We start from the raw sequence: 22,029 nt of genomic DNA, 5'->3' as shown, positions 1-22,029 counted from the left end.
GACGGACCATGTGGTACACTAGTCGCTGTCCAACCAACACAAGCCATTGAGTGACTTATAAGGTACAAAGCCCTAGTGCTCCAATGACACCCTAATATATTGAAATATGCTGAAAATTCCCCTCACCTACAACGATGTCCTCGGGTTGTAACCCAAGTGTCACAGCTTGCTTAGTGCACAATGGTTGAGTTGTGTCCCATGATACTATGGTATAGTATGTGTGACATGGCGCCTCGTTATGCTTAAAATAGCAAATTATGACATGTTGACCACATCAGGTGCCCCTTGGGCCATAACCCAAGTGTCTTGAGGAAACATGGAACTCAAATGACACCTAGGGGGCACTTGACATTGGTGTGGGGGGGCCTCAACACAATTCAACATTTTTGTGTAACATTGGAGCACCAAGGTGTCGTGGCAGGTATGGCACTCAAAGACTTGCATTAGTTAGGCCATGACTTGCACACCGCACGATCACTCCATCACTGAACTTACAAGACCATGATATGCAGGCAAGATGATGTTTATGTAGAGGAGCATTTCAAGTGCATTGGTGTTGACTGTCGACATGGTGTGACATTCTGGCCAAAACGGCCTTGGGTTTGGTGTAGTAAGGAAACAAGTAAGATTAAAGTCGAGAAGCATCCAAGGAATGCCATAGCAAATTTAGGCATGAAGGGGTACCTACCACGGGCAAGCTAGAAGAAGCAATTCTAGCATATTTGTCGTCCATCTAGATGGACCCATACAAATATTGGGTGCTAGGGTGTGTCAAGCATAAATATGGGATGCTGAGCATTAAAAGAAGCATGTTCAACCACTAATACTACCATTATCGGAGACAAAATCTAAAATAAGATTAGCCCAAAAAAAGGGACAAAATCTTCATATTCTGAATGGTGGCACTGGCAACCCAATTGGGGACACCAACATAACAATCATTTATATCACAGGAACGAATGACAATTGAAACTCTATATGCAATAATGCGCACCCATTTACAAAAACATGTCATGGCTCCTACTCTACTCCTCGTCTCTTGTACACTCTTGCGCAAATTAACAAGCATAGTAACAACCCGAGCTGTTTCTCCAAGTCTTAAAAATGCATCACAGACACAGATGAACAGAAAACCTTGTCTTGGACCGTTCATAGCTAACTGTCAGCCCAACAAACTGCCCCTCGTGCTTTAACCATAATGCAGCTAAAATCTTCTGGTCCTTTTATTTACCGAGAACTAAAAAATCTTTGCTATCAAACTCGACATGGTAATCACCCGTCTGCAGCACCAACCGTCCAGCTTTTGACCCTTGGCCAAGAAAAAGATTTCTGTACTTGAGTAAATGGACATCCATAGGTTCATTCCTTTGCCGAACCCTCCACTTTCTTGGATTCTGGACCACTAACACATTGATTCGTCAGTTTGCTATGAGTTTATATTGCATTCTTGCATGAACTGATCCTCTCGTTTCAGGTACTTCTTCCAATATGTTTTATATTTTGGAATGCCTAACTCGAGCCATGGTTTCATTTTCCCATTGTAATGCAACACTGCAGCTTTCTTAAGGGCTTGGGCATCAATCCCGTAGTCATGACCAAGTCCAGACAAGGCCCATGAACCATCAAGAGCATATACAAGATCTTGAAACGTGAGCAGGCTTGCAGGCAATACTCCAATTCTCGGTGATGGCTCTCTCGTAGTCTGCCGCTGTTCATGTAAGAAAGAGAAATTTTTTCCATAAAAAGTTCGAGATCTAATATCAAATCCCACTAAAAGGCAGAAATGACAAATGTGATAGTTATACTACTGTTGTCAAACATTTAACATCAACTCTTCCCATTACGGGGTATCTGGTCTATGAACTGAGTACAAATATAGTAATTGAATATGGTAATTGAGATCCAAAGCTCCCAAAAAAAGTTCATAAGCAGGGCCATAAGATTAATGGCACAAACCTATACACTCAGCAAATATTAAATTTCAACACATTTCCATGAAATATACCAAAATATTTCCACGAAATTAATCCAATGGTTTCTGTATATGAATAAAAAAGCCAAGAATTTGGTGGACATGTTTCAATAAATAGTAAAATTCAAATGAATATTCTTCTGAAAATATATCCTAAAAATATTGACAAAATTTATTTATTTACTTGATAGATAAGATAAAGAAAAGAAACAGAACAAAGGGGAAGGTCGAGATGAACCTCCTAAAAAGCAAATGAAAAAAAAAAGTAACAACGACCACCACTAAGGCAAAACAATGCTACAAATGACATCCCATCGAGACAAAAAATCCTGGAAAAAGATCACTTTGAACTCTTTAAAGATTTTGCACCAAAAGAATAAGAGCCCAAGAGTTGATCTCATTAACTTTTGTGATGACTTTTCCTTCCCTTGGAAAATTCAAGCATTTCTTTCGAACCAAATGCACAAAAGAACCGCGAACAGCGTTAAACTGCAAAATAGCTTCTTTGCATGGCGAAAATCCAACCCCAACTGGAGCCATTCCTCAAGGACTCTTCTAATAGAACCCGGCGCACACACTCCACTCCGAACAAAGAAAAGACATGGTCCCACACCCCTTTGGCAACCTCGCAATGAACAAGTAAGTGATTAGCGGACTCCTCACTTGACATACACATGCTACACCCGTTCGGACCACAAACCCCCCTTTTCCTAAGAAGATCTTGTGTTTGAATTCTCCCCAAAACTGCCGTCCAAACAAAAAAAAAAAAAAACCTTGGAAGGCACCCTCAGACTTCAAACCACGACATGAGGGAAAGTCAAGTCACCGCTCCTACTTAGATCTTTGAAGAAGTCCTTAACCGAGAATAGGCCTTTTTTATTGGAAGGCCACAAACTCAGAAACATCCGTTATCTCCCAATCATTTAACCTCCTTCTAAGACCCAAGTCCCACCCTATGGTCCCACTTTCCCACACTCGAAAGCTTGCACTGGGGAAGTTCTTTTTCCCAAATAACGCGAATACTGCTGAAAATCTCTCCCTCAAAAGATTTTTCCCGCACCATGTATCCTCCCAAAATCTAACTTTGTCTCCCCTCCCTACCTTAAAAGTAACCCTTTTCTTGAATTAGGGTAGAATCTTCAAAATACCCTTCCACACCCCACACATTTGTACAAACTAGAAACATCCCATCCCAAAGAAGCCTCCCCAAATTTTGACGCGATCACCCTCCTCCACAGACCGTCCCGTTCCACCCCAAACCTCCATAGCCACTTACCAAGTAACGCCCCTTTCAATCTCCCAATATTTCTGAAGCCAAGACCCCCCAATTTCTTAACAGAGCACACATTCCTCCAACTGATCAAAGGAAGAAGTCTCTAAACATCTTGTCCAATATCAACTCCACACTTCTTAAAATTGTTAACAAGGACAGGTAATCAACTGGAATGCCGTATAACACACTTTGGATCAAGGTTAGTTTACCTCCCTTAGAAAGGTAGTTCGATTGCCACGAACTCAACCTTGAGGAGACTTTTTGTAACACTGGATCCCAAACACTCTTGTTCTTGTAAGGAGCTCCCAAGAGTAAGCCAAGGTAGGAAGTCGGAAGAGTGCACGCATAATACCCCAAAGTTGCTGCCAAAAGATCCACCTCTAGCACTTGGCCCACAGAGTACACCATGTTTTTTCTAAGATTAACCCATAGACTAGCAACCGGCTCAAAGTAACACAAAATACCGCCCAAAAACCTCTCCTGCTCGATGTCTGCATCCAAGAAAATCAACGTATCATCTGCAAACTACAATTGGGTGACAAGTAAACCCTCTGTACTTGAGCAAAAACCACCCAAATCTCCATTCCCCACAGCTCTTTCCACCATTCTACCCAAAGCCTCTATTACCACCAAAACAAGGAAGGGGGAAAGAGGGTCTCCTTGACAAAAACCCCAAGAACTCCTAAAGAAACCCTCTGGAGATCCATTCACTAAAACTTAGAACGAAGAGAACGAAACACACCTAATCACCCAATAAATCCATTTGTGACCGAACCCCATACGACCCAATAGATACCTTATGAAGCTCCAACTTACATGGTCATAGGCTTTCTCCAAATCAATCTTGCACACTAGCTTGAGAACTCAAATCTAGACACTCGTTTACTATAAGAACACCATCCAAGATTTGCCTCCTGCTCACGAATGCCCCTTGACTAAGATCAATGACCCCAAATAACACCTCTTTTATATGAGTAGCTAGCAATTTCAAAATAATTTTATATGTGCCTCCCACCAAACTAATTAGTCTAAGGTCCTCAATGTCTTCTACCCCAACTTACTTAGGTATTAAGGTCACAAACGAACGATTCAACCCTGTATCCAACATCCTATTCTCAAAAAGATCAACTAAAACTGCCATCAAATCTGCCATAGTTATTTCCCAACTCTTCTTGAAGAATCTCAAAGTAAATCATCCGACTCGGGAGCTTTATCCTAGCAAAGGCTTGAGATAAACGCCCACACTTCCTCTTCCTCGAACGGTCTATCTAACTACAACCTTTGCATTTTTGATATACTATCAAAGTGCAATCCATTGAGCTTTGGTCTCACATCTTGGGTTTCGAAATATAAATTGGCATAGAAATCCGCCACCCCTTTAGAATGTTGTTGGACCTCCTACGTGCATTTGCTAAGCGATGGAAGAACTTTGTGTTACCATCTCCTTCCTTATGCCAACAAATCCTCGACTTCTCTCTCCAACAAATCTCTTCCATATTCACCTTATTATTATACTCCTCTTGAATTGCACCCCTTCTAACTCTTGCATCTATGGAAAATGGACTCAATTCTTCCCTCAAGTCCAACTTTTCTATCTCCAACAAAGGTTTTTTTTTTTTTCACTTCAACCCTCCCAAACACCTCTCAATTCCATTCCTAGCTTCTCCTTAATGTATTTGAGCTTCAATCAAAACACCATCCCGGGCCTTCCCACAAATCTCATACTCGACCACCAACTCTCGACTAATTCCTTGAAATTTTCATTCAATAGCCACATGTTCTCGAATCGGAATGGAGACGGGCGCCTAACAATTAGGCCCGCTCGAAGAAGAATAGGACAATGGCCCGAAGCTGGATTTGGAACTGATAATTGGGATAAATCTAAAAAATGCTCTTCCCAACTTGACGACGCCAAGAACCTGTCAAGTTTGTTCAATACTGGATTCCCTTGGTTGTGGAACGAATGGAAAATCTACGAACTCATTAATATGAACAAACTTGTTGAACTTCCTCATCTTCGTCGTAATCCTGGAGCCCCCTAACTTTTTGAAAGAAAATCTGATAACATTGAAATCCTTATACACCACGACAAGTCCCAATAAGAGTTATCGTCATTCAATTCTTCCTAGAATTGAGCTCTTTCCTCGTCCTTGCTTGGGCCATAAACCCCTCAGAACACCCATTTTAAATTGTTGTCTGTCAATTTGCAAAAAATAGAAACTGAAAAGGCACCTAACAATGATTCCTCGACCACCAAACTCCTACTATCCCACATCAAAATAATGCCCCTGATAGTCCTGATAATTGGGACAAAGTTCCACTCCACATTCCTACTACCCCACATATCCGAAATCACCCTTTGATCCACAACCTCCAACTTCGATTCTTGAATATCCACAATCAAAGGATTCAAACTACGCACTATTGATTTTATAACTACTCTCTTCCTCGAATCATTCAAGCCCCTGACGTTCCAAGATGAAGTTTTAAACATCATTACAAAACTAAAAGTCCGCTCCTCTGAACATTGCCTAATACAACATCGTGCCTTAGTTTACTATGATTCCTCCCCACACCCTCAAAATCTTTGATAATCTTCAACTTCTTCCTCATTATAGCCTCTGCATCAAACCCCAACTCCTCCAAACCATCTTGGCATCTGTAGACCAACTAGAACTTAGGGCAAGGTCACATTCCACCCATTTTTTTGAATAATGATCCAACAGCCTTTACCCTCTTTCAACTAAACTCGGAGGTCTTTTCTTCAATCATCGAATCTTTGTATGTCGCCGCATTTGACAAAACTCCCAACTCCAATACTGAACAATCCTTATTAACCCCCAAAGAGAAACTCAACTCTATAACTCTTACCAAATTCCACCTATACCTTTCTCTGGTTGTCATCCTCCCCTTTGAATCCCCAAGAACAATCGTGTGATCCTCCTTGTTGTCTCCATGATTTCTATCTAAGAAAACTCTTAAATAACTAAGATCTGACCCTATTGCTACCATCGCTAACCTTAAATTCATCGAAAAATGATTTGCCATTAAACCTGACATCCATACCAGCTCTAACAAAAGGTCACCCTCTCGGGATAAGATCTATACCTCAAACTCGTAAACTAAAAACAATATCGAACCCCTTTCTGCTACTACTGCTAAAGATGCAAAAGAAAAGCCTTCCCCCAAAGCATCCACCTCTTTATTAAGACATATGCAGCCCGCTCTTGACGTTTTCGTGCCTCCAACCAATGGCCCAATGGACAAAACACCACTCAAGCCCTCCCCTGCTGCTGGCCCAAGCCCACAATTTATATCCAAATCCATAGAGTCCTCAAAATAACCCTCTGGGTTTGATGCCTGGGCCAAGTAAGCACATTCTTCGTCTTCTAGCCCATAGGCCTCGATAAAACTCTCCATTCCACTAACATCACCTATTTCTAGAGAACATCGAACGAAAGATTCCTCCATGCTATTCTTAAACGTCTCTGTGTTCTTCCACGTGTCAAGAGGACCTTTGATCCTCCAAATCTTTTTTGCATGCGTCCCAAACCTTTCTTTCCTTTTGCGATGCATATCTGCCACGCGTCTTCCAAAACACTCCCAATTGTTAACCTCAGTACTCCTTGCAATTCTCTCCCTACGCCTTCTAGCTGCCCTACCCCTCCCCATCTGAACTCCACGTGTCCTCTTTTTTCCCCCCTACGTCCACCTCATTGCTAGCTTTTGTGCTGACCCTAGGCTTTAGTTTGAAAAACTCCTCATGATTTGATAGGGCCTGACGACCTATCTCAACTACCTTCCCTACCAACCCACCTCCATCCATCAACCAATCTCGGGTAGACTATGCTACAAGCTCCACCAAAGAAGAGGAAGAAGCAGCAAGATTTGCAACCTCGGCCCTGACATTGACCATCGTCTTCTTACCCATATAGTAAAACGACTTGTAAATTGCACATAACAATTATAATTGGTTATAATCTACCCAAAAAAAAAAAAAAATTATGATTGGTTATATATATCATCTTATTTGATGTATTCAAAGCACATTAGCATATTTATACAAGCACACACATACCATCATCCATGTCTTGAACACTTTGATACATCAATAATTTATTCATACCATCACCAACGTGTAGTAGAATACTGTTGCTCTTCATTTTCATACTCTATACAGCTGTTAGTTGTTGTTTGACTTATTATGTGTTTTCATACAATCAATCATTTCGTATAGTTCCAATTAAAATTCTCTCAATATTTTCATCATTTCTACAGCCTTTCCATTAAAATTGTACTAATTTCAACACTACCTTGACACTCAGTGCTCAAAAACTCTTTTATCTAAATCAACTTGGTTTACCCAATGGTGTAATCTCCCATGGTGCCAAATGTTCAAAAATTATTAAACATTTAGTGGAGTTGAAAGCCAAACTAATAACATGGAAGACTGATCACCAAGTTTATCTTGGAATTTGAAGCACTGCTTCCTCCAACAAATAATAGCAGTGACAAGAACTATTTGTGGAAAATATGTTACCTCTTGGAGCAACCTTCGATATGTTTCAGTAAGGTTCAGCTTCCTCCATTTCAGCAGATCAACTACGTTCAGTCCAGACATCCAAGTGCAAGAGCTTTTGTTGAAACTGTTTTCACCCAAATAACTTTTCATATGACCCAACCTTACTGCACAAAACTGTACAGCACCATTTACTTTCCCTTCCATCTCGAGACTCCATAGGGGCGACAAATCCTGTTGAACAACAATATCGTCGTCCAAAACCACCACCTTCTTTAGATTCTGGAATATTTCAGGGAGAAGAAAATGTGTGTGGCCAAATACCGAGATGTATTCAGTCCTCATCTGGGTTACAGATGGGCTATCAATATTCCTTAAGGAAACACGGAACTCCAGAGGCAATGACATTTGTAGTGGGTTTTCCGCATCATCATAGTTCAGGTTAAGATCTTCAATGTTCAATACATGAATGATGGCATCCTTGTAAGAATTCCTGAAGAACCAGAATTTCATGGCAAAGTAATTCTGTCCATCAGTTAACACATGAAAAACTTGATTCCCACTTTCCTGTAACGTACATTACAGAAGAACCGATCAAGATCAAAATTTTAACATAAAAAATAGATAATATGGCAGAAAAGAGAGTACGTTTCAACATACTTTGGCATGCATTACAGTTGAGTTGATAACAACAGATGAGGCCAATATGTTTCTGGAGAAGATGACGTAGTGGTGCAAATTTGGATCAATGTATTTCTTGTCCGGCAAGAGGTCCATATCAGGTGAGTGAGATCGGAAATATTCTACTGTCAATCTCATCGAAAGGCAGTGGAGACTCCTGGGCATGGTCTGGACGGCAAGTTGATAGAGGAACGCACTCTGCTTCATGTGGAAGTGGGCTTCATCATCAGTCAGATCTAGAATTTGTCTAAGTTTCTTGTCAACATTATTGAAGTCCACAGGGAACGATTTAGCTTTGGTTATTGCAGCTTCCATCCTCTGTAGCTTCTTTTTGACACTGCAATAACAGACAAAATGGAGCTTAACGTTCCTGACAGGTTCAAGTAAAAAAAAAAGCTTGCCCAATTTTATTTTTTTTGACCTGCTATTGGCACAACTTTTACTTATTACACCCCAATTAAAAATAAAGAAAATAAGTGAATGGTTGAGAATAAGTAAAAGTTGGGGTGCCAATAGTTTTTTTTGCTAGATTTCTATTTTTTGGGTTTATTATATGAGCCTAATAATAGTTGTAGACAGACAACTACTGAAATTGTTTGAACGAGCATTATAATTTTTTGTAATGATTAATGCAATCATGCAAGTGTCACCATCACTTACTCTGTTGGAAGATCGGCATCAGTTGTTGACTCACTAAAAATACGCTCAAATTCTTGAATGTTCTGCCTCATTTCACGTGACAGCTTGTCAAGTGCTGGAAGTTTTGCAATGCTAGGATAGTAAGCTCTGGCCACAAAAAGCCGGTCCTTCATCTTCTTCACCATTGAGTCTTTCATTTCTTCTTTGTGTTCTTGATACCAAAGGCAGTAGCTCCCAAATTCCAACTGACACAATGTTTTTGTTTCATCACCAATTAAGGCATTCACATACTCAGTAACTTCAACTTTGTCGTCGACCTTATTCTGTAGCATAGTTGGAAGGAAATGGTGAAAAAAAGTTTCCTTGAGTAGATCACCGAAAGGATAGAGATGAGGGAATTTTTTTGAAATGTAAGTGAAGAAGAAGTTATTTGGAAAAAAAAAAGCTTACTTTTGTATCAGGGAGCGACTTTGGCACATCTGGCAACACAGGACGACCTGCGTACAATAAAAAGTGAGCAGAGGTTCATGGAAATTTCATAAAGACAAAAAGAACCAAAATTTCAGTAAAATGCTTATAAACTAATTCCATTGACACCATTTTTTGGTTCTGAGGTGATTTGCACGGTCCCCCTGTTGACTGTGTCATTTGCAGCTTCCTTCACAAAGTTCTCAATAACATCCTGATACATGAATAACTCAAACTTTATTTTAAGAAAACATGAAATCTATTTCAACCATGAATTTAATATAAGCTCTATCAGCATGAAAATAGTGCTACCCAGACAAGATTAGTAGCAATATGGCATTAGACAAGAGAAAAAGATCAGTTAAATATGAATAGCCGTTTGAATTAGTCCTGCTGAAACACTCATCCACACCAGGAAGTAGGAATTAATTTGAATGCCAAAATGGGTGGTGAAATATGAACAATTACCTCATATGTAATCCTACATGTAATTAATAATGAGAATTAATTATTTAAAGATATGTTTTGAATGGAGTCTCAATCAATGAGAAGTTCCATATTGAATCTCTCTCAACAAGATAGCCTTTCTATAAAAATCCCTCTCCACTAGTTACACTTCTTACAGTCCTCTGCTTTATCATGAATGTTCCTGTTGCTCGCTGCCCCAAATAAACTTTAAATGAGAAAACACATGGAAACATCATGCATACATACTCTCGTTTATCTTATTTTGACACCCTTTTTAATGTAATCACACAACTGTTTGATTTGCAATGGGTGCGAATAACCAAAAGTGACACCAGTCTCAATGGTAGAAAGCAGAAAAAAGGACTATTAAAAAGAGCTTGATGACTACACAAAGTGGTTAAAATGAGAAGGCAGAGATATGATTGAAGCCTTGAGTATGTGGTTCACTACACTAGCCAGTTGCATTGTACATGGCGGCAGTCACTGAAATAGATGAACATCATAACCCACACTCGCTCCCAAGTGATCTCGTGAAATCTATGCAACAAGAATTAATAAGCATATCCACTACGAGTCATTCTCTATGTGACCCATGGGGTATTAATAAGTCACAACTACCCTCCCATGAGATTTATGCACACCATTCTTGATCTAGCCCCCCCCCCCCCCCCCCCCCCCCCACCCACCCACACACACAAAAAAAGCCCATCTCATTATGTTCTTAAGTTTTTCCCCCCTACTAGTGGGTCCTTCCCTTGAACCCAACAATGTCAATGTGATAGACAAAGATCCTTCATAGATTGTTATCAACTTCAGCCTTTCCGCTGACAACACAGCTCAAGATCTTCATTTCCTTCATCATCTTTAGTTTTTGCTCCTTATCACGATTATTACCATCACCTTCATAGATTACAAAATCATTCCACCCCCAATGGGCGGATCTACAGTGGGGGAAATGGGGGCACTTGCCCCCAAAAGAATTTTCAAACTCTATAAAGATTTATCAGCTATTGTGACAGACAACTGCGGTTCGCTGCTATTGCCCCCACAAAATTTTTCACTTAGTTGCCTCCAAGTGAGCAAAATCCTAGCTCCGTCCTTGACCCCCAACATCAGTAACTTCAAAAGTAGGTGGAGGACAGAAGATAACAATAGTTGGCAATTAGCTGGATCCAAAATGGTAATCTCAATCCCCGGAGATGGCCATAAGTTGGCCTTGATGACAGGATTAAGCACTCAAGAAGAGGGCTCATAAACGAAAGCAAAGATCTGAAATTTGTAACTTGATTAGCCCACTAGAATAGAGTAGAATCGTGTTTGTAATCCTCTAATATGAAATCCACAACTGTATCTTCCGACCAACACATCCCAAAAAAAGAAAAGAATAGAGGAATAGCCTTGCAAACGTCTTGGATATTTTTCTCATAGAAAGTGAACTAACGAATTTCAAAAAATAAAGGTTTCATAACCTTACAATTTCGCCTCTTATATACCAGTCATGCACTTGAATGAAAATCCTATCATCAAGGCCAATTGACACACCGTAGGCAATGTGTTGGCCAAGCATATATCACATATACAGACACAAGTATGATCTTAGATTCAGAATTCAACTAGAAGTAGAACGCCCCTGTGGATGAGTACGGACGAGAACATGCTCTTGAGCAATACTAGGTAATATTTGCATTGCAACAAACACTTCTTGTTGGAACTAAAACCTAACTGAATTGTTGATTGCAGATTTACAAGCTTAATGATAACAAGCATGACCTCAGTAGCAGATCTAAGATTTTTTTTTTGTCAGATATTTAAAATGTGTTCGATTTCCTCAACGAAAAATCAAAATGTTAATGTAAAATCAGGAAGGAAAATCATCAGATCGGTAAGAAAGGAACCTTCGACAATGACGGCTCCAATCTCCTCATCAGATCATCAATGTGTGCCGAGTTATCATCCTGCAAAGATCCAAAATATCAAATAATAACAAATCGAGAAAACAGACAAAAACATCAAACCAGCAAAATTTGCAAATATCACCTGCAAGTGGTTCCGAGAGTCATTGTGGTCCAGCGGATCGTAAGTTTTAAATCCATTCTGATTCTCAATAAAATAAAATAAAAAACAAAAAGATTGAGATTTCATCAACTTAACAAAAATCAAAAACAAAAAAGAAGAAAAAATCCAGAAATGCCGTCGAATCAAAAAAGAGATTCCTCACCTGAGGAGAATTTCGATCTTCGGTAACAAATCCTGCAGATCCAAAGAAGATTGGAGAATTAAATTAAAAAGGAGAGTAAGAATTATCAGATCTAGAGAGAGAAATAGAGAGAGACGAACCAGTTGAAAGAAAACCTTTATCGAGGCGAAGTAAGAAAACGAGGGGAACGAGCATAGAGAGGATAACGAGGCAAAGAACTGCAATCGCAAGCCCTCTCCATCCTCTCTTCGCTGTAACAGAATAAGAAGAGACCCCTCCCTTCATATATCACCACTTCGTCTCTCTCTCTCTCTCTCTCTCTCGCTTGCTCGATCTAAAATACGCTCTCAGTCACACACGGAGTGAGGAAAAACAGAGGAAAGTGAGTTGCGTTGTGTGTGAATTTGCCTAAAAAAAGACGACAGTGATGCTCTCTTTTCTCATCCATCTGCTTAACTGTCTTTTAACTTCTTCTTTTTTTCTCCATCTTCTGCTTTTGATTATTTTATTAAGTAAAATGCTGAAACGACAAAAAGTAATTTGGGACTGTTTTAGGGTATTACTATATGAAAAACACTTTTCTTACTAGCTTAATAAGATTATAAGTCTTACTAAGGGTCATTTTGCTAAAATGGATTACCACAATGGGAATCTAACACCATAACCCTATAGATTTCTTGGAAAAATTAAATCAAAAAACAAGAGAGAAAGAGATTCAATTGCCACACCTACTTTTGCTAACACTAATGGATGGCTATCGAAATTCCATAGAACTCGTAAATTTAAATTAAAATTTAATGATAAATATATATATATAATATATATATATATATATATATATATATATATATATATATATATATATATATATATATATTTTTTAATCTCATAGAATTTTTTCCTCTACAACTTGAAGCATCCGATCATGGTTAGATGCCAAAGGTGAGTCTGGGGACCCTTAGTAAGGGGGGAATCCTTACTAACTCAGTAAGACTAGTTGGACTGTTAATATATTAGATACCAAAGTGTCCCATGGATGACCCAGATGGGAAGATAAAAGACAGGTTTTTTAGGATTAGGTTCTGTTTGAATTGAGAGAAATGTGAGAAGAGAAGATAAAATAAATGAGTCTCTCAAATTCTCTTGTTTGGATTGTTAAGTGGGGAGAGAAGAGAAGGGAAAAATAGGTGAGATTTTTTCTCTCTGCAAAAGTAAAGAGAAGATGAGAGAAATGGATAGAAAGCCTTTTTAAAATATTTTATAATTTCAACTCTGCCCCTAAATCTCTTTCCAAATATTTTAAAATTCCAAAATTATCCCTAATTCTCTACTATCAATCCAAACATGGTGGAGAGAAATTGAGTTTCTCTCCTCTTCTCTTATCTCCACTTCTGTCATCCCAAGCATAGCCTTAGTAAAGATTTTGGATAGAAGTTACACTTGCCTAAAAATATTTCTTAAGGAAAATGCTAGTGTGACATTAAAATTGACATCGTTTTACACATTGCTGATGTGAAGGTTTTTCATCGAGATACAAGTGAAACGCATCTATGATTATGTGCATACCTCCACATCAGCAATGTGTGAAACGATGTCAAATTTAATGTCACTCCAGCATGACTCATTTCTTAAAGATTCTCTATGGAATCAGTCACTATGAAATTTATGCTAATCCCTAGGAAACATATTTATTTTTAGGATAATGTTGAAGTAACATTAAAATGTACATTGTAGGGTACATTTATGACGTAGATGTGTGTCAGAACCATAGAAGCTTTCATCGTGATCACTTCAAAAATGTTCCCCACAATGTACATTTCAATGTTACTCTAGCACGACTCTTATTTTTAATATATTACTTGAAAATTTTGAGAGTAGGAGTATGTCACACTTTGAGATAGTTTACCATGCAGCACTTGAAGACTTCGAGCTAAAAAAAAACCTGGTAAAACTCAAACACACACACATGCAAAGCAATACGAAAAGGCAATGAAGATACAACAAAGCCCATAGAGAATTTGATTAATATGATGATTTGTTACAAGGTATCTCATACGTATGTATGGGACACATTGGCTTGATTATATGCTTGTCACGTCCTAGTGAAGATGGGGCTTGGGCACCAAATCAATATCCCTCCTTAAGAAATATCAAATTTGAGGCGAGTCATAGTTGGGATTGCAACTTGATCGGACCAAACCCAAATCCGCTGGATTGAACCTGACCTTGGGTTCGGTTTGGGCATAGTTAGCTTGGGTTTGAGCAATAAAAAAAAATGTCTGACCCAAATCAGGTTGAGTTTGGGTATAGGTATCGACCAACCCGATTTGCCCGAACCCGAACTTAATATGATAATAATTTAAAAGTATTTCAATATGTATGCTTTTTTTTTAATCTATATATTAAAAATAATAAGTAATTATTCTCATAAAATAAATAATTGCTTTGTTATTAATGCTTTTGTTTAAGTGTAATTCCATATCATCACACAATGATTATATTAAAATTTTAAATATTTTTCTTTTGTTGGAACTTACAATTAACAATAAAAATGATTATTTTAGTTAATCTTTTTATTCTTCTTGTTTTAATTTCTTTATAATTTTATTTATACAAAATTTTGAAACACATTTTTAGGACAAAAAATTGTAAATTTTAAGTTTTTTTACATGCCAATTATCTTTGTATAAACCCTCATTAATACTAAATTACCTAGTGTTAATGAGAAATGAATTAACCGAACCAACCCAGCTTGAGTTGGGTTCGGGTTGAGCATTTCACACCACAGGTCGGGTTGGGCATGGGTGTGGATTAGTGTTTATAAAGTTAGGGTTAGGCGCAGGTTGATCCCCAACCGCCCAAGTTGCGACCCTAGTCATACTGAACTTAACGGAGGCCTAATCCTATTTATAAAGTCCAATAAGTTAGCTCATTAGCAAAAACACATATGTACTTGGACACTTGACGCCCATTTTACAATGGCACATGACCTGACACATACAAGACAGATTCTATAAACATATATGTCCATTACACATGGGCTTAATGAGAGCTTGGAGCAAGTGCATGTGCGATAGTACGAAGTTCAAAAGTTTCTTAGGGTGTGGAGCACTTTGGGAGTGTGATTCATTTCTTTTTAATTTACTTATTTTGTCACCAATTGCTGTCTCTAAAGAAGAAGAAAAATTCTTTTACATTTTGAAGTTCATAATATTTAAGAAAATAAATCTATTTAATTAATTAGTGTGTAACTTAACAAAAAACAATTACGACTTCATTACGGTCCATAAGTTAGTCATGTTTTTCACTCATCATGTACCCATGGCTTGATTGCATTTATTTTTCTAATTATTATGACTTGACTAATATCACTAACGTTGCTATTTTACCCACAACCTCGACTTAGTTACAACCAAATAATTCTCATCTATAACCTCGAGGGGCTCAATGGCAATTTCGAGGTTGACAAGCAATTAATGCCCATAGATCGTGAGTTTGATATTCAATATGAGCATGAATTCCTCAAGGACCACTTGTGTGGGCACACGTGCCCCAGGACTAGTCTTTGGACAAGACCATGGTCTATGGACTGGGCAAAGCCTAGATACGGTCATGGTCCATTGCCTACAAGGATACCTAATTATAATAATAATAATTCTCATCAATATTATTATTGATTATGTTTTTAAGTATTAAATTTGCCACGATTTCACATTTTTTGTCTCCAAATTACAATAATTGTCAATTTTTCATTACAATCATTGTTTCAAATAAAATAAAGGATCATTATTTGTTTGAGAAAGAAAAAAATATGTATCATAATGGACGGGGTGAGATTCTTTGTGGAGAGAGGGTTTCAAATATACTAGGAGTGGGTTTTATTATTTAGGAGTAGGGATTAAAGAAGGATCAGCTCTCAAAGCATCGATACAAGACCAAAGGGAGTAGTCCCCTTAATAGGAGGGTCCGTTCTCCAAGTTCATGGGGCTGTTAAAAATATATATATACTGAAGTTTTTTAACTTTGATGTCGACCCATGTTGTTAAATGGTTGATCATAGGGCAATGCCCACGAATCACAAGATATGGTATCTCTCCTGATAAAATTCATTTTATTGATGGATCACAAAATAAAGTTGTATTTTTTTTTTTTTTTTTCAAAATGGCCTTCATTTAGTTGAATTATCAAATTGCCATTATAATGGACTTTATTTAATGACAATTATCGTCACTCCATTTTATAAATTTCCAAACAGTATGGTCAAACTTTATGGAGGTTGTTCCTAGATGAACAATCAATGTAAGGGAGACCCCAAGAGCAATATGATTTGTGTTGGATGGTAGAATCTGATTATTTATGAACAATCAATGTAAGGGTGAGGAGTCGTTGTGGTGCACCCAGTCAGATACGATAGAGGAACTAGGCTTCATTGTATCTAGACACATATTTACTAGAATATTGCTGAAGTGACCTTAAGATTTGGACCTCACATTGCACAGCACACCCTGACGTGAAAGTGTATGGGAATCATAGATGCTTTTTCTCAAGATATGAGTGAAATAGTATCTATGGTTCCTATCTACTTTCACGTCAAGATGTGCATTATGAGGTCCAATCTTGTGGTCATTCCAGTATGACTTCCTATTAATCCAATTTGCTGTCGCATTTCTAACCAGAAAGGAGCAAATAACGTTTAAAGAGAGTTGACTTCAAAATGCCTCGGAGATCAATCTTTATCTTCTCCTCTCTCTAATTTAACATTGCTTTCGCAATTCTTCTTTTCCAACACTTTGACTCACTAATTTATGTGCTCAGACAAATTTCCCTATTTTGAAATACTTGTCAATTTAAGTGTCAGATGCTGGTGCTCGGAAACAAGACCATTCTTTAATCCTTGCCAATTATTTCCACAAACACAATTATTTGCAAAAACTACACTTGGCCATTCCTCGACATTGGAAAGGGTAGAGAGGATGAAGAGAGAAATCCAATGGGGCAACAATGGGGTGGTGGTGTTTCTTCTCGTTTTGGTTGCAAAAAGGTGCAAATAAAGAGAAAACTAGAGGTCTCCATTGGGATATAAAAGGTATAAACTAAAGGGTTACCTCATAACACAATAATTAATTAACACGTTTGACAATTCAAATTTTCTATCATCGATGGATTGTATATAAGAATACAAAATGAAGTCATCCGGTAAAACTTGTAAACCAGTCAATGTTACAAAATTGAAACGCAACATCCATCTCTGAGTTGCATTTGGGACCAACAACAAACAGACCAGCAATTATTCTGTGTTTGGTTAGCATCTTGACCGACACAATGACCACTTGCCATCATTCTCTAGCAAAATTAGCTGTTTGTGTCTAAGGGGGACGGAAGGGAGGAATGGGTCATTAATATACAAATAGTTTTTATAATGATGTATCAAACACTCGAAGATGGCTGTTTCTCATGAAGAACGGCATCCTGAAATTCTAGTTCTGCCTCTGATTGTGTGGTGGTGGTAGTGACATCGAGTGGTGACTTACAATGTTTCTGCAACTCAATGAATCTATGAATGTCAAAATTGTGTTGCTTAAACAGCCTCCGTTGCCTTGACAAGAAGAGCCTCTTCATCAGGTCTTGGTATGTAGGATCTCTTGACGTGAAGAGGAAGTAAGCGTATCCAATCACTAGGCCAGTGGTGGTGGCAAAGAATGCAACGGGTTCCATGACATCCCATGAAAACTCCCAAAATGTTAGACGGAAGAAGAGCCCGACTTGTACCACAGAGAAACCCAACCCTGCCCATAGTATGCGACGCACCTGCCTGTGCACCAACATGTCAATCATTTCTTTCTTCTTTTGCAGGCTCTTCAGTTCATCCTTTCTGGGATCATCTTCAGATGTCAGAGCAAGGGGCACTGCTCTTCTCACCAGATCTACCACCTGGAACAAAAACAAAAAAATGGAATGAAGTGAAGCAATCAGGATGAGTTTGAAAAGGAAAACTAAATATTCAAGGAATCCAAGGAGGGGTTAATTGAAAAACATTTCCACCTAACTCCCCTACCCCACTCTTTTTTACTCATTAAAACAGTTTGTTTAATCTTGAGTCCCAAAGTATTGGAAGCAGATATGAAGACGCTAGAATTAGTCGAAGAAATGACCTTAGAATTAAACTGAACATTTTATGTTCAACTAACCAAAGATAGTGTGAAACAAAAAAAAAATGCAAGACTAATTTTCAAGTCTTTCAATCAGTGTTATAATTCCACTTATTCCAAAATTTTGAAACAATCACAAACACCATGAATTAATATCAAAGTTTGAACTTAAAACAAAATTATGGTTTTGTAACTTTATTTAATGATTATAATTTGTATCAAAATCTATTTTTTGACATGGAGGTGCGCACATAACCATAGATGGTTTTTACCCGTATCTCAAGGAAACAAATCTATGGCTATCACATCAACGCAGTGAAAACCAAAGTCAACCCAGGATTTTCCTTAAGGAAAAAGAAGGAGTGACTGCGTTTCACACCGTGCTGACGTGGAGGTGTGTGCACAGAACCATAGATGCTTTCCTCGAGATATGAGTGAAAAGCATCTATGGTTATGTGCTCACCCCCACAACACCACAGTGTGAAACACAGTCACTCCAGCATGACTCTATCTTTATTCCTAATTAATAATATATTTTATTTTTCCTTTTTTTTTCAGAGTTTGCCTACTTTTTCTGGGGGTTTTCCGAATTTTTTCTTTGCTGAATTATTTCCAAACCCCAACTTTAACAGTACGACGATGAGGCTTTGAAGATGATGCTTCAACCTTGTTAAAGTACATTGATGCAAGACTGCAACTAATACACATGGAAACTCTTGCCGCTTTTAGTAAGATAACTCAAGAGTGTGATGAAACATTCGATTAATGTCAATGGTGCACAATTGCATACCGTTAAGGTGATGAGAGACCTGAATAGCAATCAATGAGAAAGCCTGGGCTAGACCCAAACAATGAGAAAGCATTTCAGATCTGTGTCGACAAAACAACTAAGGCGACAAAAACACATAACAAAATTTACATGGTTCGTCAATGCATACATCAACAACTCACTAATAACTCTGAGAAAGAAATTATAGCCTTGGATTTCTCCTACAATTCTCCCAAACCCTGAAACCGTAGTTTCTGTGTTCAATTTCACTCTCCCTTAACGCTAGAACAAGTTACATACCCAAAACATAAATTACCAAAATCACCCTAACCTCCAATTTAGGTATTAATTGTACAATGATCATCCCTAGAGATCAATCAACAGTTTGAATTGAACGGTTCATATGTAAGTTTAGAGCTAGACAATGGCAGAATCCCAACTTAAAAACACATTCTTAATTCAACAAATCATGTAAGTTGCATTATGAAATCAAAGACCACAGTTATATTAAACTTAAATCCGTACCAATTAAGAAAGACACAACAAGAACTTGAAATGAGAAAACCAACCAAATCATTACTTGAACCTTGAAAAAGAAAGACAAGGGAGACCCTACCATACCATCCCAGTTCCCCTTAAAGTTTTCTTCTTTAATCTCCTTCTCTAGACAAAATCATTAAAACCCTCAAAAAGAAAAGGTTCACAACTATCAAACAAAAACAAAACCCCCAAAAAAAAAAAATTAATAAAGAAAAGCGAATCCTTTAAAATAAAAATATAAAAAAAATCACAAATTAAACTAAAACTCAGATAAAAAAAGATCACACTAACCTACAAGATCTAGATTACCTTATCAGGGTGAAGATAGACTTTATCTCTGAAGAGAAGAACAACACCAGCCTCATCGAGTACTCGAGCGAAAGAGATCGCCTCATCACGAGATCTAGCGACGCCTACGCTTTCGCAAGCCTTGAGAAGCTCTGAATAACCGATCACCTCGTCTCCTTCCATACCTAATTTCTTCTTCAAAGCCTCCACATTAACCAACCTCATCAGTTTCTTCGCCTCAGCGAACGATATCGGCTCACCTTCCCCGCCACCGATGCAGCTTTTGTCTGTTTCTGATTCCGATGCCTTCGTTGATGCATCTACACAGTAATTTGCAGACAAAGCTGTACGGAAACAACTCTCATTGTTCTTCCGCCTCAAACCTATTGGATTTCTCCTGAATCGTACAGAAGTTGAGAAACTCTGCTTCAACAACGTCATGGCCGAAGATCTCCACATCTGTTCTGTTAATCTCTCTACCTTCAATTTCTTTTGTGGTTTTTCTTACAATCTAATTCAGTTAATTGATCTGCAGAGATCATCTAAGCCACATCGAAAGAGCTTTTAGAGAGAGAAACACAAGGAAAAAAAATTGGGGAAAGAATGGGCAGACACAGAGAGGTTTCTATTTCAAGGGCGAGACTAACGGAAACGGTCAAACGTCAAAAACTGGAAGACCAAAACGTCCGTTATTTAACGTTTTAAGGGTGAAGCGTGAAGTGGGACAAAGATGTATTTAAAATAAATAAGTTGTACACTGTAAGAAAAAAATTACTGGATGACAGTCGGCAGTGGAAACTTTTTTTTTGAAGATTCTTATCTTACGTGTCGCTAATTTATTAGCTATCAATTATTTTCTAGAGTACAACGATGTTGGACACGGAATGTCCAACGTAAACAGAAATTAGGACAGGTTTCTTAGGAATCAGTTTTCCTTATAGAATCTTTGTAGTGTGTGAGTGTGTGCTTTCTTTTTGCGTGTTTCCGCGTAAAAGACGTTTGTAAAGCAGGGCAGTTGCATCATGCATGGTTATTAACTCTGTCGAATAAAATCAGAGTGCAAAACGAGTTGGCACTAACACTTCTAAAAAGTCGGTAAGATTGGCCAGACTTTGAAAACTCGGCCGAGTCAGTTGGTCATGATTGATTTTATTTATTTATTTTTTTTTGGGGGGGGGGGGGGGGGGGGGTGGTTTTGTATAATATTGTTAAATGGATGTCAAGAAGAGTCGTGATAATCTGACTACCCCATGTACCAAATTCAATCGACTACATGACATGACAAGTTTGGGAATCATAGATTTACGCTCCTTGGGATGCACTATTCCCTTGAGATACATTTTTTATGGAGAAGTATAGCCGTGTCTCTCGAGAAGCATAGATCTACGATTCCCTAACTTGTCATGTCGGGGTAATTGATTGAGTTTGTCATGTGGGGTAGTCAGATTATCACAATTCTTGTAAGAATGAATCTAAATATTTCTACTTAACGATATATGAGGTTTTATGATTGTAATATCAATTAATATATCTAATTTATAAAAGAGAAATAATAATAATTTTTAAAATTTGAATATTTATTTGTGGATTTTGTTAAACGATTAAAGTGCAATAAACACACTTTGAAAACTCGAATCTGATGGTATTTTGGTAAAAAATAAATTTTTTTCAAGGTTATTTGGTACAAAATCCAACTTCTAAAGAGTATTTATTGTGCCCTAAGGGCACACGTTAACAAGACCATTTATTTATTAACTAATTTAGTGTAATTTATAAGACATACCCGTTTATGTTTTGATGAGTATTTGAGATACCTCAACAATGACGTATGTAGATACGTGGTTTTCGTCATTACAACGGTCACATCTACTAAAGTTTGGAGTCGTCATCATTCATGTTGTAAGTGGGTGTGAATGGTCACCCGATGCACATTTTTCTAAAAAAGTGACATTTTAGCTCGTAGTGATTCGCGATAGATAGGAATTAATCAAACATAGGGATTCGGGGTAAGCGGCTGGGTTGGAGAAAAGGGAAGGTGTTAGGCACCATTTTCTCCCCGCCAAGTG

At 38.0% G+C, this 22,029-nt stretch overlaps 2 protein-coding genes across 4 annotated transcripts; both read right to left on the bottom strand.

The window, feature by feature from the left end:
- Window positions 1-838: 838 nt before the first annotated feature.
- LOC147397102 (putative galacturonosyltransferase 7) lies at window positions 839-12,642 on the bottom strand. 3 transcript variants are annotated; one of them, XM_086452553.1, is made up of 10 exons: window positions 12,358-12,642; window positions 12,239-12,270; window positions 12,058-12,120; window positions 11,916-11,975; window positions 9,682-9,766; window positions 9,535-9,581; window positions 9,106-9,407; window positions 8,425-8,782; window positions 7,786-8,331; window positions 839-1,702 (listed from the first exon to the last, which is right to left on the bottom strand). In XM_086452553.1, exons 1-10 carry the CDS (start codon window positions 12,500-12,502, stop codon window positions 1,427-1,429), a joined length of 1,914 nt encoding a protein of 637 aa, XP_086308679.1. In that variant the 5' UTR covers window positions 12,503-12,642; the 3' UTR covers window positions 839-1,426. The 3 variants fall into 3 exon arrangements, with proteins under 3 accessions (XP_086308679.1, XP_086308676.1, XP_086308677.1); XM_086452550.1 differs by having other exon boundaries at window positions 839-1,708; window positions 12,358-12,638; XM_086452551.1 differs by having other exon boundaries at window positions 839-1,708; window positions 12,058-12,114; window positions 12,358-12,637.
- A 4,707-nt stretch (window positions 12,643-17,349) lies between these two features.
- Window positions 17,350-20,875, bottom strand: LOC147397101 (calcium uniporter protein 1, mitochondrial-like). Its single transcript, XM_086452549.1, has 2 exons — window positions 19,985-20,875; window positions 17,350-18,148 (listed from the first exon to the last, which is right to left on the bottom strand). Exons 1-2 carry the CDS (start codon window positions 20,420-20,422, stop codon window positions 17,645-17,647), a joined length of 942 nt encoding a protein of 313 aa, XP_086308675.1. The 5' UTR covers window positions 20,423-20,875; the 3' UTR covers window positions 17,350-17,644.
- Window positions 20,876-22,029: the final 1,154 nt, after the last annotated feature.

This window comes from Akebia trifoliata, chromosome 8 (genome assembly GCF_017979445.1).
Source record: "Akebia trifoliata isolate Shusen 1 chromosome 8, ASM1797944v1, whole genome shotgun sequence".
NCBI classification, from domain to species: Eukaryota; Viridiplantae; Streptophyta; class Magnoliopsida; order Ranunculales; family Lardizabalaceae; genus Akebia; species Akebia trifoliata.
Note: the sequence above shows the minus strand (reverse complement) of the source record. Positions and strands in the feature narration are given on the sequence as shown.

What these genes read in the sequence shown, in the direction of transcription:
- LOC147397102 (XM_086452550.1), bottom strand. Translation starts at nt 12,502, where the DNA reads ATGAAGGGAGGGGTCTCTTCTTATTCTGTTACAGCGAAGAGAGGATGG. An exon ending in AGTCGCTCCCTGATACAAAA is followed by an intron (nt 9,408 to 9,534) that starts GTAAGCTTTTTT and finishes ACTATGCTACAG; the next exon opens with AATAAGGTCGACGACAAAGT. An exon ending in ATCGAAGGTTGCTCCAAGAG is followed by an intron (nt 1,709 to 7,785) that starts GTAACATATTTT and finishes TTACATGAACAG; the next exon opens with CGGCAGACTACGAGAGAGCC.
- LOC147397101 (XM_086452549.1), bottom strand. Translation starts at nt 20,422, where the DNA reads ATGTGGAGATCTTCGGCCATGACGTTGTTGAAGCAGAGTTTCTCAACT. An exon ending in TCTATCTTCACCCTGATAAG is followed by an intron (nt 18,149 to 19,984) that starts GTAATCTAGATC and finishes TTTTTGTTCCAG; the next exon opens with GTGGTAGATCTGGTGAGAAG.